Source organism: Rhododendron vialii, chromosome 10a (genome assembly GCF_030253575.1).
Source record: "Rhododendron vialii isolate Sample 1 chromosome 10a, ASM3025357v1".
In the NCBI taxonomy this organism is placed as follows: Eukaryota; Viridiplantae; Streptophyta; class Magnoliopsida; order Ericales; family Ericaceae; genus Rhododendron; species Rhododendron vialii.
This window is the reverse complement of record NC_080566.1, coordinates 12,853,970-12,870,630: the sequence shown is the minus strand read 5'-3', so window position 1 is coordinate 12,870,630 and position 16,661 is coordinate 12,853,970. Positions and strand designations below refer to the sequence as shown.

At 38.3% G+C, this 16,661-nt stretch overlaps 2 protein-coding genes and 1 pseudogene across 3 annotated transcripts; all 3 read left to right on the top strand.

Moving 5' to 3' along the window:
* Window positions 1-74: 74 nt before the first annotated feature.
* On the top strand, window positions 75-6,521 carry LOC131302899 (transmembrane 9 superfamily member 3-like; annotated as a pseudogene).
* LOC131302898 (uncharacterized) lies at window positions 6,183-10,965 on the top strand. Its single transcript, XM_058329690.1, has 3 exons — window positions 6,183-6,267; window positions 9,625-9,909; window positions 10,613-10,965. Exons 1-3 carry the CDS (start codon window positions 6,183-6,185, stop codon window positions 10,963-10,965), a joined length of 723 nt encoding a protein of 240 aa, XP_058185673.1.
* On the top strand, window positions 7,611-13,433 carry LOC131303523 (uncharacterized). Of its 2 annotated transcripts, none has more exons than XM_058330418.1 (5): window positions 7,611-7,697; window positions 9,566-9,909; window positions 10,613-11,011; window positions 12,298-12,712; window positions 12,972-13,433. In XM_058330418.1, exons 3-5 carry the CDS (start codon window positions 10,984-10,986, stop codon window positions 13,141-13,143), a joined length of 615 nt encoding a protein of 204 aa, XP_058186401.1. In that variant the 5' UTR covers window positions 7,611-7,697; window positions 9,566-9,909; window positions 10,613-10,983; the 3' UTR covers window positions 13,144-13,433. The 2 variants fall into 2 exon arrangements, with proteins under 2 accessions (XP_058186401.1, XP_058186400.1); XM_058330417.1 differs by lacking the exon at window positions 7,611-7,697 and adding an exon at window positions 8,762-8,966.
* Window positions 13,434-16,661: the final 3,228 nt, after the last annotated feature.

Below are 16,661 nucleotides of genomic sequence, written 5' to 3'. Positions count from 1 at the left end.
TTTCAGCCGCGGCGCTGCCGCAAGATGCCTTTCACTGATGCTGTAGGGGCGCCAAAAAATTTCTTGTTAAAATGATGGAGAGAGTGAGAGCGCATCTCAACCATCTCACAACCATAGATGTAGGAGAGGAGGAGGTGGAACCACCTGGATCCGGGGAAGGGGATGAAGGAAGTGGGGGGCGGTGGGTTGGGATGTTGGCACTCTAGGTTTTTTGTTTTTTAAAAAAACTCTTGGATCAGCAGAAACTATTTGAGAAGGTGTAATTTAGATTTGGAATCATGCTGCTAAGATATGCTATGCTAGAGGTACTATATATTAGGGTAAGTGCACCCATTAGTTTCAAAATAATGAGTGTGGTGCAATATATAACAAGCGCTTCCAAAAGCTTTTCCTTGTATATATCAAGTTACATTTCCTTTTTCTGCCACATACCGTGAGGAGTTCTCATTGTATGGTAAACTTAAAATTGAGATTCTTGTTACCAAATACTCTGAGGTCACCAAACAATTCGAAGCGCGGGGAGGCGGAGTCGATTCGGTTTCTCATCGATAAGTTTGTCTTTCTCCCGTTTACCGTATCCTTGATTGGAGTTATTCCAATCTCTATGTTCGTGTAGAGAAAACTATGATGATACCATCCCAATGTCGATTTTTGTCCTTTTATAGTACGAAGCACTCCAAATCACCCTTCAAAAATGTTTTTTGTTTTTACGAACAAAAACATAAACGAGTTTCTAGTTTTTAGAAAACTGAAAATTGAAAACTTTGCCAAACAAAGCCAGGTGTTTGAGAGATTTGTTGATGCACAAATTTCATGACTGATCTTCAACTTTTCTTAAATTCGCTGTTTGAGACATCTAGATCTTAAAGTCACATAAAGTAAGCCCGTGTGCAGGTGCAAGTGCGAAAGTATGAACGCAAAAGCGTCTCTCATAAATTTTCAAAACAACTAAAATTTGTGGGTATGAAAATTAATAGCGCAAGCAAAAATTGTTGATTGAGAGAACATGAACGTAAGCCTTTTTTTGAAGGATTATTTGAGTAAAATATTAGTAGTACCATAAGATGCTCAACAACTTAGAGGCCTGGCTTGAATCAAACCTGCCTTGAAGTGCCTTTGAATCAAACCTCCACTATTATACTCCCTACAGTTGGACAGTTCTCCATGTACTCGTCCATTGGAGGCCTGGCGTGCATTGCACCTGTGCGCTCTCTCTCTCTCTCTACATTTCATCTTCTATCTCTCTCTCTAGAACTCCCCGAGGGGTCGTGAGAGAAATGACGGGGTATCTTCGTCGCCGCCGCTGTCGCAATATCATTGCTCGTAACTTGCAGCCTAACGCAGGTCAGATCGGACGGGTCGGATCACAGGTACAACCACGGCGACCCGGTCCTCTCTACGCCAACAAAGTCGGCCCTTTTCGAAACCCTAGGTGCAGATCTTGATAGCTATCCACCATCATTTGATATTTATCATGATATATTCTTCTCAGTTGCAAGTACTTTCCTAGCATTTGACTTTTTGGGATCTATTTACTGAATGTGCATGCTTTTTGAATCTTGTTGGATACAAATACAGAATGGTATTTGTGAAATTATGTGTTGGGGCCCAGTAGGTGGTGAATCAGGATCAGAGCAAAGTATGCATTACCCATGACTAAACCAAACCGAGCCTTAAGTCCCGATCAAGGTTTTAAATAACTGTATCGGAACACTTCAAGGTAACGGTCGCGGTGTAACAGTCGTGGAAATATCGAGCGATATGTAACGGAAATCGGTTGTCGTGGTCGTGAATTTTGTGAAGTAATTTTTTACTTCAAATCATTTGTAACAGTCGAGTATCGGCCCCTTGAATTAGAAACCAACTAATACGTAATGGGAACCGGCGACGCATGTGATTTGTCATATCACCAGTATATCGGGGTGTAACGGTATCGGATGACTCACAAACCGTTATGCATTGGCCGATATGAGACGTAATGGTTGATATTTAAAACCTTGGTCCCAATCAATTCGGATCGGCTACTTGAATCTGTTTTGAGTTTTAACCTGTGAGGTCTATCCACGGCATCGTGTTTCGTGATTTGCAAGAAACCTAGGTTGTGTAATCCAATAAATTCAAGATACTAGAAATAGCATTCTCATGCTTGAGTTTAGATCGTCCGTAAAAAAGCTTCTTCATTTGAACTCGTATCAGGCTGGAGTTTGGAGTTCAGTTGAGCCCAAGATGACTTGATATTACTACTTATGAAATAGGCTGCATTTTGGTTTGCTGTTAGGCGACCTCAATATGCTAAAAATCACGTAGAGGGAAGGGGGGCAATTGAAATGAGGGTAGCAATATATCATCACTCCTAGAAAAAATACAAGATAAAGAAGGTTATAAAACCATACAGGCAATTATATGGTTAAGCCGTTAAGGTCATAGAGATGAGCTTCGTAAGCAAACATTCTATTTTACAAGTGAATTGATTGTGTCATTGTGTCAACAGTCTTGTAAGAATTGTAATATGGTGATCTTGAACTGCAATGAAATGGCTTGAGTGAGTTAGTTTATTTATCAATTGAATTTGAGCCACTTCAAGATAGATAGTAAATTATTCGTCTGATTTAGTGGGAAAATCACAATGAAAGATAATGCATTACATTTTGTTGATTTTGTATGGGGTTAGTTCTCTAATTAATGGAAGATAATGTGAGATATTTTATTGATGATCAGCTAATGGGGTGTTCCTTCTTTTTTCTAGTGAAACATACCGCTATTTTGATCTTCCTTTCTATGTTCCAGGTTCAAAAACAGTCATCCTTTTTTATCCTTTCTGTTTTACAGTAATTGTTTGTTTTCGTTAGTGGAAATTTACGTGAGATTGGGTCTTTATGCCAGATCATGTCAAAGAGAAAAAGGAAGCTCTGGGTGAAGTATTGAATGGAGACCGGTTAGTCAGTGCCCCATATAAAATTGATTTTTTAGTTGACAAAGACTCTGAGATTGTTTGTACAAATAAGCTGACGAAGGATGAAGTTGTGCAGTTCCGAAGTGCTGTCACAAGAGACTACTACTTCCAAATGTACTATGATGATTTGCCCCTTTTGGGTTTCTTAGGAAAGGTTGACAAGGAAGGCAAAGCTGACCCTAGGGATTACAAATACTACCTATTTAGGTGTCTTTATTTTGAGATTTTTTACAATAAGGATCGCGTTATTGAGATTAATGCGCGGACTGACCCTAGTTCCCTTATTGACGTCACCGAGGATAAGGAAATTGATGCGGGTTTCATGTACACCGTCAAGTGGAAAGCAACTGAAACTACTTTTGAAAAGCGGATGGAGAAGTACTCACAGTCTTCTTCGCTACCGCATCACTTGGAAATCCATTGGTTTTCAATAATCAATTCGTGCGTGACAGTTCTCCTCTTGACTGGTTTTCTTGCCACGATTCTCATGCGAGTCCTAAAGAATGATTTTGTCAAGTAAGGAACACTTGTCATCTGTTTTATATTTACCATGTTCTTCCGTAATTTTACGTGATTATATGCATATGTTTTTATTTGACCAAAGGTACACTAGCGATGAGGAGGCGGCTGATGACCAAGAAGAAACTGGGTGGAAGTACATCCATGGTGATGTTTTTAGGTTCCCAAAGTACAAGTCACTGCTTGCTGCAGCTCTCGGTTCTGGCACCCAGCTATTCACCCTGTTAATATGTTTTTAAAAGCTGTCTTGTTCTATTGGATGCAGCTTGATTGCGCAAGACACTTTGTTCAGTGACTGATTTTTGTATTTTCTGCATTTTCTGCCCGTACAACTTTTATCTTCATTCTAGCATTGGTCGGTGTTTTTTATCCATACAACCGGGGAGCTCTGTTCACTGCACTGGTTGTCATATATGCGCTAACATCAGGGATTGCAGGCTATACAGTGACTACTTTCTATTGCCAGCTGGAAGGAATAAATTGGGTATGTGGCTTGGACGTTATTGTGCTGTTATCTTGATTTACTTTCAAGAGTTGTGCCCAGTTTATATCAACTTTGTTTAGCCTTGTGTTTGCAGCTTTGTCATGTTTGTGAACTTTTTCGGATTCAACAAGAGTAGAAAGATGGAAAGAAAAATATTCTATATGTTTGTACTTAGTGAATCTCTGAACTGTGTTGGATAATATTCTCACATATAATTGAGCTCACATTTGTTTCTTGTCTCGTCAAGTTCCTGATGTTCACACACTGTGCGCTTAGTTTGGATTTCTTGTATTAGTGTGTCTTGACAGTAATAGGATGAGAGAGTCTGATTTCTCGTGAGGGACAGGTTTAGTAAAAATTCTCGTAAAGTACTCCTCTTTACGTAATATAGGACCATGGAAGGCTAACGTGATAATATTGAGTTGAGAAATCCTCCTACTTCGTTCAACATTGTAGCATATTTAAGCATTGACATCAAAGAGGAAGAGGGCACTTTTTTCATATCTGAAAATATAGTGGCAGTAAGATTGCTTTATCTCAGCCTAGTGTCAGGTACAGACTTGTTAAACCATTTCAAATGACATTGCAACTGAGGTCTCGTTGCTTGGTGATTGGGGTGGATACCTTGGTGTTCATTCTTGTGTCATGGTAGTAATGGCTCGTAAATATCTGTTCTCCAAAATCATCAAATTGTATCCGACTTCTTTTTCTTTTGGAAGTTTTCCTGAAATGGGTTTTACACCATATACGGCATAGCCAATGTTCTACTGTTGCCTTTGTTCTACTTTTTAGACATGCTCACTGCTACCTAAATCAAGTGGAAATGTGCTGATCCAACTTGCAACCCTAACTTTTTCAGGTGAGAAATCTGTTGTTGACTGGATGCCTGTTCTGTGGGCCTCTGCTTCTCATGTTCTGCTTCCTCAACACCGTTGCAATTTTTTACAGTGCCACAGCTGCACTGCCAGTAGGTACAATTGCTGCGATACTCCTTATATGGACTCTAGTCACATCACCTTTGCTAGTTTTGGGTGGTATAGCTGGAAAGAATAGCAAGGCCGAGTTTCAGGCTCCTGTACGGACTACAAAGTATCCGAGAGAGATCCCCCCATCGCCATGGTATTGTGGAACTCTTCCTCAGATGACAATGGCTGGGTTTCTGCCTTTTAGTGCAATTTATATTGAACTCTACTAAATATTCGCCAGTGTTTGGGGTCACAGGATCTACACCATATACAGCATCTTATTTGTAGTCTTCATCATTCTCGTAATTGTGACTGCATTTATTACGGTGGCTTTGACATATTTTCAACTCGCTTCTGAAGATCACGAGTGGTGGTGGAGGTACGTGCGCATTTCACCAGTTTCTATTATTTCTGTGTTGTGAGTTGTGAAGTATATCTCATGAGTTTTTATTTTACATTTTCTTCAAAATGAAATTATCAATTGGTACATTAGCCACTTTTCAGTCCAATGGTTTAGTCTCCCTTTCAATGTGATGAATTTAGTTTTCCATTTGACCTCACTCTACTAATATTTTCGTAACTTGTTTGAGCTGGATATTGGGTCATTTTTTCCCCCTACAAATGAACAAAACAGTACTTGTTCCATGTGGTGTAGAGAAAACAGAAGTATATGTGAGAATCATGGATTATACAAGTAATTCACCCCAAAGGTGGTTATTTGTAGGAGACCTGCCACAGTTTAACAAACTCAGGAAACATCAACACACTGGTGGGTTTTCACTGCCCTGTTTGTCAAAAGATCAGTTCTTTTTGTCATGATGTATGTCCCGGTACTACATTCGCAATTGCTATATGCATCATGTCTCCCTTTCAGATTATTATATGCCAACGGGTGCTTGATACACCGTGGCTGGTTTTTGGGTTTTTCCCGGCATTTTTGGGATTTGATGTGCTTTTTGAAGCACTTACACATCCTTAAGGTGTTCTTATCAGGTCTTTCCTTTGTGGTGGATCAACCGGTATATTCATATATGCCTACTGCTTGTACTACTACCACGCAAGATCAGATATGTCTGGTTTCATGCAAGCCTCGTTCTTCTTCGGCTACATGGCTTGCATATGCTATGGTTTCTTTCTCATGCTCGGAACAATAGGATTCCGTGCATCTCTGTTCTTTGTCCGCCATATCTACCGTTCAATCAAATGCGAGTAGAATATTGGATGGTTAGCCTTCTACGTCCAGCGGCTTGCTCTATACGAAATGTGCAGCCGGATCATTGATCATAAAGGAACATGTGGGATAGCAGGATTTCTAAGGAATGAGGAAGCTTGTACTGAATACGACTGTGTTTCATGAAAAACTGGAAACGACTCCGTTTTTTGACATCATCTATTTTATACTGGTATCCTAGTTTTTAGTCATTTTGTGTAACTTATTTTTGTCCCATTTAGAAAATGCAAATGTTGCAGTGTTTAAAATAAAGATGCCTTTTGCTCTTCTTCTTCTTCTTCTTCTTCTTCTTCTTCTTCTTTTTTTTCTCATTTCTTGTAACAGCAGACGCGGCTTTGAAGTTCCAAATCGATTTCTTTTCATTACAAATTTGAAGTTCTAGTAGAGTTGATTAACGAGACAAACTATTTGAGTTCAAATTGCGTTGGTATGTTAAATTTTTTTGTTTGAGATCGATCGAGTTTGTATATCTTGTGGAGATCGATCGAGTTTGTATATCTTGTGGAGATTGTTAAGTAATTCACGTTACTTGAGAGTGGCTAATAATTGATATCGATTTTTGTTTGAGATTGATCGAGTTCGTATATCTTGTGGAGATCGTTAAGCAATTCACGTTACTTGAGAGTGGCTAATAATTGATATCGATTCGCTTGGTAAACACACCAGAATTTGATTATATTTTTGGAGCAATTTATGACTTCAAACAAATTTCAATGAACCTATTTTCAACTCTTTTGGATTATTTATCAATTGTTTTTCTGTATCATAAATTTTTTTTATTAAATCATGTCCCCGTCCAGCGTCACGTACGATAACTTATTGTTAGAAAAATTGGAAAGAAGGATTTATCTTACTCCACAGAGCTTGCTATAACATGAATAAATGTACATAAAGCACGTGCATGCGGATTTTGGATCTGTCTCAGATCCTATAAAAATGATTCAAATCGGTCGTTTTGTTCAGATTGGTATTAGGGGAATGGTTTCAGATTTGTATTTTTACGAACGGGTCATTTCGTTTGGATTGATTTTTCTTTATTTAATTTTTTTTTGGATGTTGTTAGTTTTGCGTTAAACTTTTGTAGATTATTGATTCGTCTCGACGAAAGGAATTAAAAAAGTAAAAATTTATGATTGAAACTCATAATTTTTGAATAAAGAAAAAAATAGAAAAATAATTTTCACACTCTTCTTTTAACCATTCACATTCCATTTTTTGTTTTTGTCCATATGGAAATACAATATTGTCATTGAATGTGTAGAAAAATGTATTGAATAAAGGACAAGATAAAAAATTCAAGTGGATAGAAAAAAAAAAAAAAGGAGTGAAAGATTAAAAGAGGAGCGTGAAAATTAATTTCCCAAAATAAGTCAAAAGGTCAAAAAAATTTCAAAACTTGAGTTTTTGGTTTTTATTTTCATTTTTAAGAATTTCTAGAAATTGTGAAAACTAAAAAAGGGTGTTTTACCCGGTTTTGAAAACAGAATTCGGCCAGTCCGATTGTCGATCCCGATCTATTCTCTCTCTGGCGATGGCGATGTTCTGGTACGTCCTCCCTCTTGCTCTCTCTCTCTCGTCTCTCATCTCTCTCTCTCTCTCTCTCTCTCTCTCTCTTCATAACTCCTTTTCTCTCGAAAATTGGGATGGCAGAAGACGTTGCACCATTAATAAGTGTGTGCATTGAGAAAACTAAACTCCAATCTGTCTGCGCAAACATGCAGTTCTTGATGAAGGCAACTACGAGAAAATGCGAACACAAACTGAAATTTCAGTTTTTTTTTGGTAAGTTAAGATCAAGGCAATTGTATTAAAGCTGAAACCTAGTGTTGCTTAGGGAATGTAAGGGTCCTCGGTTGTTTCGGCCGGTTGGCTCACAAGGAGGGATAATAGCCATGAACTTCACCTTCGAAGAGATTTTAGAAAATTTGCCGAGCGAGGCCTAAGTTGTTTTATTCACTAGTAACGCCCCCTTGCAAAATAGAAAAAGGAGGTTAGCCCGTCATTAACTTTAGGACCTCAACATCAGTTAGGGTGCTTGTAACAGCTTCTTTGCAACACCTATTTTCTCAATATCAGCACACACACTTCCCCTCCTTTTTCCATGCCCCAACCTTTTCTCTCTGAAAGCATATGAGAATAATCTCTGAATGGTACTTTTTATGAAACAAAATCTGAACAGTACTTTTTATGAAACAAAATCTCTCTCAAATGTAATTATCATTATTTAAAACTATGTTACCCTTATTTGAGGTTTGAACTCAATGTGAACATCATTTATATGCGATTGATGGATTGGAGTTTTGGTGTTAATTGTTTATATGTGAAACTTTTTTCTTTTATTTCTTCTAATTTCATTCAATTTGAAGAATAAAAACAATACAAAAATGATACTACCAAACATGTTTGTGTTTTCATTTTTTGTTCTTTTCAAAAAGATTATTATCAAACATGTTTTTTGTTTTTGTTTTTATGAAAACATAAACCTGTTTCAATTTCTAGTTTTTTAAAAATTGAAAATTGAAAATTGAAAAAGGTTACCAAACGCACCCAGATGAATCTTAGACGTCCACGTATATGGAGCCCCGCCTCAACCAGACCCTTTCTCTCTCTCCTCTCTCCTCCCGGGCCACTGTAGCTTCTCGCCGTCTCCCTTCTTAGTCGAAGTCTCCCTTCTCTCTCTCTTCTCTCTTCTCTCTTCTCTCTCGGCGCCACTGTAACGTCTCGCCGTCTCCCTTCCCAGTCGAAGTCTCCATCTCACGCCGGCATCTCTCCCCACCTGTGGCGCCCTCGATTCAAACAACTCATCCCTCAAAGGTAATACTTTCCAAACCCATCCTTTGTTAATCATTGGAATCAGTTCATTTCGAATAACAAATTCCACACGGCGATTAGTGGAATTCTGGAAATGAAATCTTTACGAAAGGTCAGCAACCGAGTGAATTGTTCTTGTTGTTTAATAGTAGAAAAGTTCTATCTCCTGGAGCGAGTGAGATGTTTGGAGAGAGAAATTGGCGTATTACTTATTGATGTTTTGTTCTTCCATCATCCTTGATGATCTGGTGTTCGATGTAGAAATCAGAACGAAAAATGAATTGGGTTTGACACGATGTTTGCAATACCATTTGAAGTTGCTAACAATGGAACTTCCGCCTCGATGTAGAAATACGAAAAATGAATTGGGTTTGACACCATATTTGCAATATCATTTGAAGTTGCTGGCAATGGAACTTTCGCTTTGATGTAGAAATCAAAACGAAAAAATGAAGTGGGTTTGACACCATATTTGCAATATCGTTTGACGTTTTTTTTTTGGGCAAGTAATATCATTTGAAGTTGCTAACAATGGAACTTTCGCTTTATTTGTTATTTCTCTCCTTGAATAACCTTGTCCTGCTTTTCTTGGGGACTTGCAGAGAGAATAAAGAACAGTGCAAAAGCTAAAAACCCTGGTAGTAATCCATGAGGTGAGGAGCTTTTCAACTCGGCGGAGTGTGGTTCTACAACTCTCGCAATCTTCCTTCTCATCTTCCGGTCGCCAATCCAAATCCCAATAGCAGCAACCCTTCTCGCATTTCTTCTCTCTCTGACGTGATTTCTTCTTCTTCCAACTTGAGGAGGCTTTTCTCATCCGAAAGCAATTCGCCCCATGGAAACCTTAGTTTTAACCCTGACCCCCTTCCAGAAGAAACTAGCTTGCAGCCCCAAACCCAGAAAAAGAGGGATGTCTCTGTGGATGTTCAAGACGTCAGCAACAAAGGTGCTGTTCTTTTGCTTCCTGTGAATTTGTTTGGAAAATAAGTTTTTTCTTTCTTGTTTTTGTTTTTGTTTTTGCATTTAAACATGTTGCTCTGCACTATTGGCTTTTCCATGATGTTAAAAAACTAGATTAACTAACTCCAAATGGTCGAAACTTTAAGGACTTGTGCATACATATGCATTAACTATCTGTAATGCACCCGAGTGGCACATGATTCTTAGTTGATTCATCTACTCATAGTGTCTGTACTTCCCTAATGGCTTACTATATTTTGTGAGGGATTCTTGGTTTCTGTCACTTTTTTTTGTGTGTGTTTGTGTGTTACTGGTTATCCTACAATTATGTAATATCTTCACCAGAAGTTGCGTTTGAAAACCGAAATGACCTCCCTCGAAATTTGAAATACAAATGCCTAATCTGGTCTACCACACATGACATTTTGGTTTTGACCATCAAACATGGAAGATATGGCATTTTGTTTCTTGTATTGGTATACATGCATATACATACATTATCTATGAGTTGAGCTCTGTCCTACCTATTTTGTAATTTAATAGTATTGGGTACATCTTCTGTTTATGGATCTTTGGTTATCAAAAGTGTTCATCCTGTGCAAATGTATCCGAGTGTTTCCCTCAACGTCTTGAGATCTGATTATTTTTTCGATCTTGCTTATCTGCGCTTTTTATTCTTTTTGTTGCAGAGCTGAAAATACGTATTGAAAAGTACTTTAAAAAAGGTGATGAAGAGGCACTCCCATCCATTCTTGAAGCAATAATCCAACGAAAGTTAGCAGGAAAGCACGAGGAAACCGATGATGAGCTGATAGAAGAACTTAGTAGCAAGCCGGTGGACAATGTTAAAGACGATGAGTTTGAATCTGATTTTGAGGAGTTGTACGAGACTGATGAAGATATTGATGATTTGTATAATGCAACGGATATTGTGAAGAAGAGGATGGTTAAAGATGAATTCTTTCACATGGACAACAAGAAGTGGGGAGATATGATTAATGAGGCAATGAATCATGGATTTCTTAACGACACCAGGAAATGAGAGGCAATTCTAGAGGACATGCTTAGCTGGGATAAGCTCCTTCCAGGTATATCCTTATATGCTTGTGATATTGGTGGAGTCTTTGTATCTTCTGCTTTTCTTCCAAGTAGTTTGTTTCTACATGGATATCTTGGTTCTATCAGTTAATTTGTTGTTCTTGGCTTCTTTTAATGTAACCCTTCATTCGAGTTTCTAGGATGGTGTGCCTCACTTTCCAAGTCTTTGTGGCTTCGAATGGACAATTGCAATTGGTGACCGTTAACCATTTTTTAGAACTTTTGCCCCTATATGCAACTCTTCTCAAGTAGAACATGATAGACTTTTCTTCATGAATGTTTCTCTTTTTGGATTTCTCCACCCACAATGCATTTGGATCAAGGGTTTGGGTTAAGGAAAACGAAGTAGGATTTTGAAAGATCTAACATCTCACGATGATTCCATCTTTCACCTTTTCATTTTTTCCTTGACTAACTCTTCATTTGCTGAAAACCAAAGAAGGGAAAAGTTGTAGAAGGGTCCCATCTCCTACTGTTGCATTGTTTAGGGGCTAGCCAGATAATAATTATATGATTTGGAAGAACTGTTTTGTGCGAAGAAACTTCCAATTTATTGGAAGAATGGCCCTTTTCACGTATGGAGGATGTTATTATCTGCTATGTTACATGGACTCAGGTACGAGTATCGGGTGTGGGTGCAAGTCCAAGTGTCGGATCTTCCTAAACTTAAATCTTAGGATACGTGGATACGTGTCCCCAACTTGGGTACGGGTATGGGGACACGTCCTGAATTCTTGTTTGTATTATATATTGCATAATTTTTCTCAGATTATGTATCGTAAACTATGTTTACAAATGTATTTAAACAAGAAATGGTTAAGAAAATTATGTTTTTGCTATTTTCCTATTTCCTGTCTATGTGAAATACTCGAAATATCGCTTTTTCTAGCTAATTTGATATTCATTTTCTATAAGTATCTTAACAATTAGAGGATTTGAGTGTCCAAAAGGATACGGGTGTTGGACACATCGACATGGGTACTTGAGCCAAAATGAAGGATCCATGTAACACAGATTATCTGCATTAAGTTAGTTTTTTGCAGTCGATTTGGTTTCCGATAGGTATCTGGGTTTATATATTCTATCGCTAGGAGCACGTACGTTGGAGTCGTCAAACATTTTTCTTTCCCATACAAGTTGTCTGGAGTATGTTTGATTCGATTCCTTTGATAATAAAACAAGAGTATTTTTTGTAGCGGTGAAATATTAGCATTGTGCTATTCATTCTATTTCTATGAGGGAAGTGTTAAATTTTCCCCCGGTGCAATTTTCTCAGATGAGATAAAGCAGAAAGTGGAGAAGAAATTTAATGAGATAGGTGACATGGTTGAAAGGGGGGAGATTGAAGTTGAAAAAGGTTATGAGCTTTTCAAGGAATTTGAAGATGAGATGGTTTTGGAATGTGGTAAGATGATGGAGCCAGAGGGACCTCCACAGTGTAATGATACCTCTGTGCCAGACAAGAAAAAGAATATAGATGACCCACCAGGTGAGGGACCAGTTCTCAGGTGGCAGACCCGTGTTGTCTTGGCTCCCGGTGGTGATGCATGGCACCCCAAAAACAGAAAAGTGAAGATGGCTGTTACTGTCAAAGAGCTTGGGTTCTCAAAGCATCAATTTCGTCGTCTGCGGGAACTTGTTGGAAAGCGCTACCATCCGGGGAAAGATGAGCTAACAATCACCAGTGAGAGGTAAAGCCCAATACACGTCGATTCACTTGTTAGGATTTTCATTACAGGAATTGGAAGGTATAAAACATTTGTTAAAGACTTGCATTTTGGCTCATAGCAAACCCTCGAATTTGAGTTCCATGGATGCACTTCTAATAAATATATTATCCTGCTTGTCAGAGGAGAGGAACATTGGTCTGATCATCAAACCTATGAAGTAGGTGAAATAGTTTTCCTTGCAAAATTTTGATTTAATTGTTCCTATTGGTCTTGTTGTCAGGTTTGAACATCGGGAGGAGAACAGAAAGGATTGTCTTAGGGCTCTATTTGCGCTCATTGAGGAAGCCGGAAAAGCTGATAAGCTTGTAGAGAAGGTTCGAACTCGTTATGCCGAGGGGAGACTCAGAGCCAATACAAAGTTCATGGAGAGGTTGCGTACCAAGTCCATGTAAGGATCCAAGTTTTTGCCTGCTTGAAGAAATAATTTAATTAAAAAAAAAACCTCTCTCTCATCATGCACTACTCTCTCTCTCTCTCTCACCTTGGCGTCTTCATCTCTCTCCTCATCTCTGATGTCCTAGAGTCAACGCCGTCCACCGCAACTCAGTCAAAGTATTCGTCTTTCGAATAGGAATTAAGTTCCTGTGGAGGACCCCAAAAATAGTACTCCTATCTTAGTGTCATCTCAAACCAATGAAATTTGATATATATTGACAATATTGCATTCCCGTACTGTTTCTATTTTGGCTTTGAGCATTTTGTTTTGCATAATTGCATCTCAACGAAGGCTACTCTTGAGTCTTGAGGGCAATAAACCGCATCCTATGAAGAGTAAGCACAAGTACCATCACTTTGTAGACAAGATCAACCATTGACATAACCCGAAAATACTTCCCAATTGTTCGAATTCTTGATGCCGAACGATATTATGCTCAAAATGATTAGGCTCCCTTTTTAAAAATGTTATTTGAACTTTTCAATTCCTGAAAATTCTTCAGAACATGCCCATGAATAGTACGTAGACTTGTGTTTGTTGTAACTTAATTCAGGGTTACCTACTCAAGATTCATACCGGAATAATAGGAGCCTTCCTCAAGGCAATCAAAGTGCGGAGATACCAAGGATGTTTTTTTTTTTTTTTTTATCGGCAAAAGTAACAATTTATTAGGGATGAGGAAAGGGGTTTCCAACAAAAAGTTGGAAAATACAGCTTGAGAGACAGAGTCTCAAACAACACTTGAGGGCCTAAAATGCCCAAATAAGAACAAATACAGCTCAAAACACCCAAAATGCCTAAACAACCCAAATCTAACAAATAAAGATCAGCCCAAAGAAAACCCAAAACTTAACCCAAGAAGCTGCCCTCCCTAACAAATAAAGATACCAAGGGTGTTGGTATGCCCTCCGGTCTATTTCTAATTTTTTGGCCATTTTCTGATCACACTTGGATTATCGGCTCCGTTCATTTTGTAGAGTTCGGCAAGAATCTTAACCATACTAAAAATATACTAAAAATCGTGTTTATCGGATTTTTGTAGATACATGATCAGCACACGTGAAAATTAAAAAAAAAACAAAACTAGATCCAAAATCACATTGAATCGCAACCCAGTTTTTTTTTTTTGCAATTTTCACGTGTGCCGATCATGTATCTACTAAAGTCCGATGAACACAATTTTTTGTCTGATTAAGGTTCCCGTCGAACTCTACAAAATGAACGGAGCCGATCATCCAAGTGTGATCGAAAAATGGCCGAGAAATTGAAAACGGGCTGGAGGGAATATCACCACCTTTGATATCCCAGGTATACAGAAAAGTTTCTCGTAGTGCTACATCATTGTGCTTCTTTTGAAGCATTTAAAGAAGCTTCTCTTGAGCATAGATAATTTGGGATTGAGGGACTGTGCTGCGTAGCCTTGTGCTGCGCAGCGTGCTGTAGAGGCCCGTATTTTCGAAATTAGTTTAAAGGTTCGATTAATGCTCCCATAAATAAGGGATTTATTGAATTTAGTTGATTTGGGGCCAATGTGGTAGAATTGAAAGTGGAGGGAGTGCAAGTGTGATTTGTGTGTGTCCTAGTATATATATATATACAGTAAGCTTCTAATAAGGGCGCCCTTACCGTATTATGGTAAGGGCTTTCCCTTTTCTTCTCTTTTCCGACCAAATTTTGATGATCCGAGCCGCTCAATGTGTTCAGAACGTGATTTTAAGGGTACCTACAAGAAATCAGCAAAAAAAAATGACCGGAAAGGGCTTGAGAACCAATAAAAAAATAAATTGATTGACCAAAATCTAATAATATTACTATATGTTATACATTTTTTAAATACTTTTCGATCAAATGTGTAGCGATACCCGATCAACTTCTTTCTTGGTACGATTGATGAATTATGTAATATGTAGAAGACAGACAGTTCGGATCGAAAAATAAAGACTCTTGTGGGGGTCGGGTTGTGATCTAATACTTTATTGCCTAGGGATGCATCAAATGTTGTCCGATCAGGCGGTCGTCAATATCCAATGATCTCCGATTTTGGTGACAATGATGGATCAAGTGTGTAGCGATACCCGATTAACTTTATTCTTGGTAAGAATGATGAACTCCGTAATATGTAAAAATAGACGGTTCAAATAAAAAAATAAAGACTTTGGTGAGGTCGGAATGCATCTAATACTTTAATGCCTCGATCGCGACACAATCAAGATGATCCAATCCGTTCATTTTGTTGTCCTTGTTGATTAAATTATTCCTGTAAAATTTTGCATCAATCGAAAAAAGCAATATTCCTATTAGATGCATTATTTGGGGTCGTGATGATAGTGGTGGGAGAAGATCCTGTAAAAAATACAAATATAAAAACTACTAAAATAAAGCTTTTGAAATGTTAGTGAAACAAAAATAGAGCATAGAACATAAAAAATAATTGGTAAAATTACACGGACACCCCCTCATCTATTTGGTTTGGACACGGACACCCCTTAACTTTTAAAAATGCCCATACACACCCCCTCATCTACTGAAAAGGAAAAAAAACCTCAACGCTGTTAATGGAATGTCAAATATATCCTTGGTGAAATTACACGGACACCCCCTCATCTATCTGGTTTGGACACGGACACCCCCTAACCTTTAAAAACGCCCATACACACCCCTTCATCTACTGAAAAGGAAAAAAAACCTCAATGCCGTTAACGGAATGAACAAAATGTCAAATATACCATTTGTTATGAAATGGAGCAACAAGCATACGCCACACTTCCTCGATCAGAAATTTCTCTCCACCCTACTCGATCATGGCGCCTATGTCTCTCTTCCTCTCCCTCTTCAACTTGCATTGTAGATCATAGCTAACCCTAGATCGTGAAGAAAACCTAAGTTTTGAAGAACATCGGATCGTGTAAACTGTAAAAAAGCTGTAGATCGTGGCCAACCCTAAATCGTGGCAAACCCTACTTTGGAAGGTATGTTTTATATGTAAAAAAAATCCTAGATTTTCCTATTAAGTGGCTCAAATGTAGATGTATATGTTCATATTATATGATATATGAATACATTAGGGTTTTTGTTTGGGAATAGTAGGGTTTTTTTGAAAGGTGTTGTACAGTGATGACTTCGATAACCTTTAAAAATTGGAGCTTTTGTTGTTTTGCATTTGCTTGTCATCCATTTTGCATTTGAAATCCTCAAGGGGGCTTTTTCTCCACAACGGCAGTAGGAATTAACCCAGTTTTGGATTTGGTTGGAGTTGTAGCTTTAACTGCAGCTATTAAATCTGTTGTTGGTGTGGCTAAGGTGGCTACTATAGCTATTGTTACCACTTGCCACCTTTCATGGCTGCCGTAGGGGAGAGAGAGAGAGAGAGAGAGAGAGAGAGAGATCTGATACAGAGTGAGAGAGGGAATCTCTGATATAATGTGAGAATGAGGAATGAGGTATGAAAGGCAACTGGGTATATGTTGCCGTTAA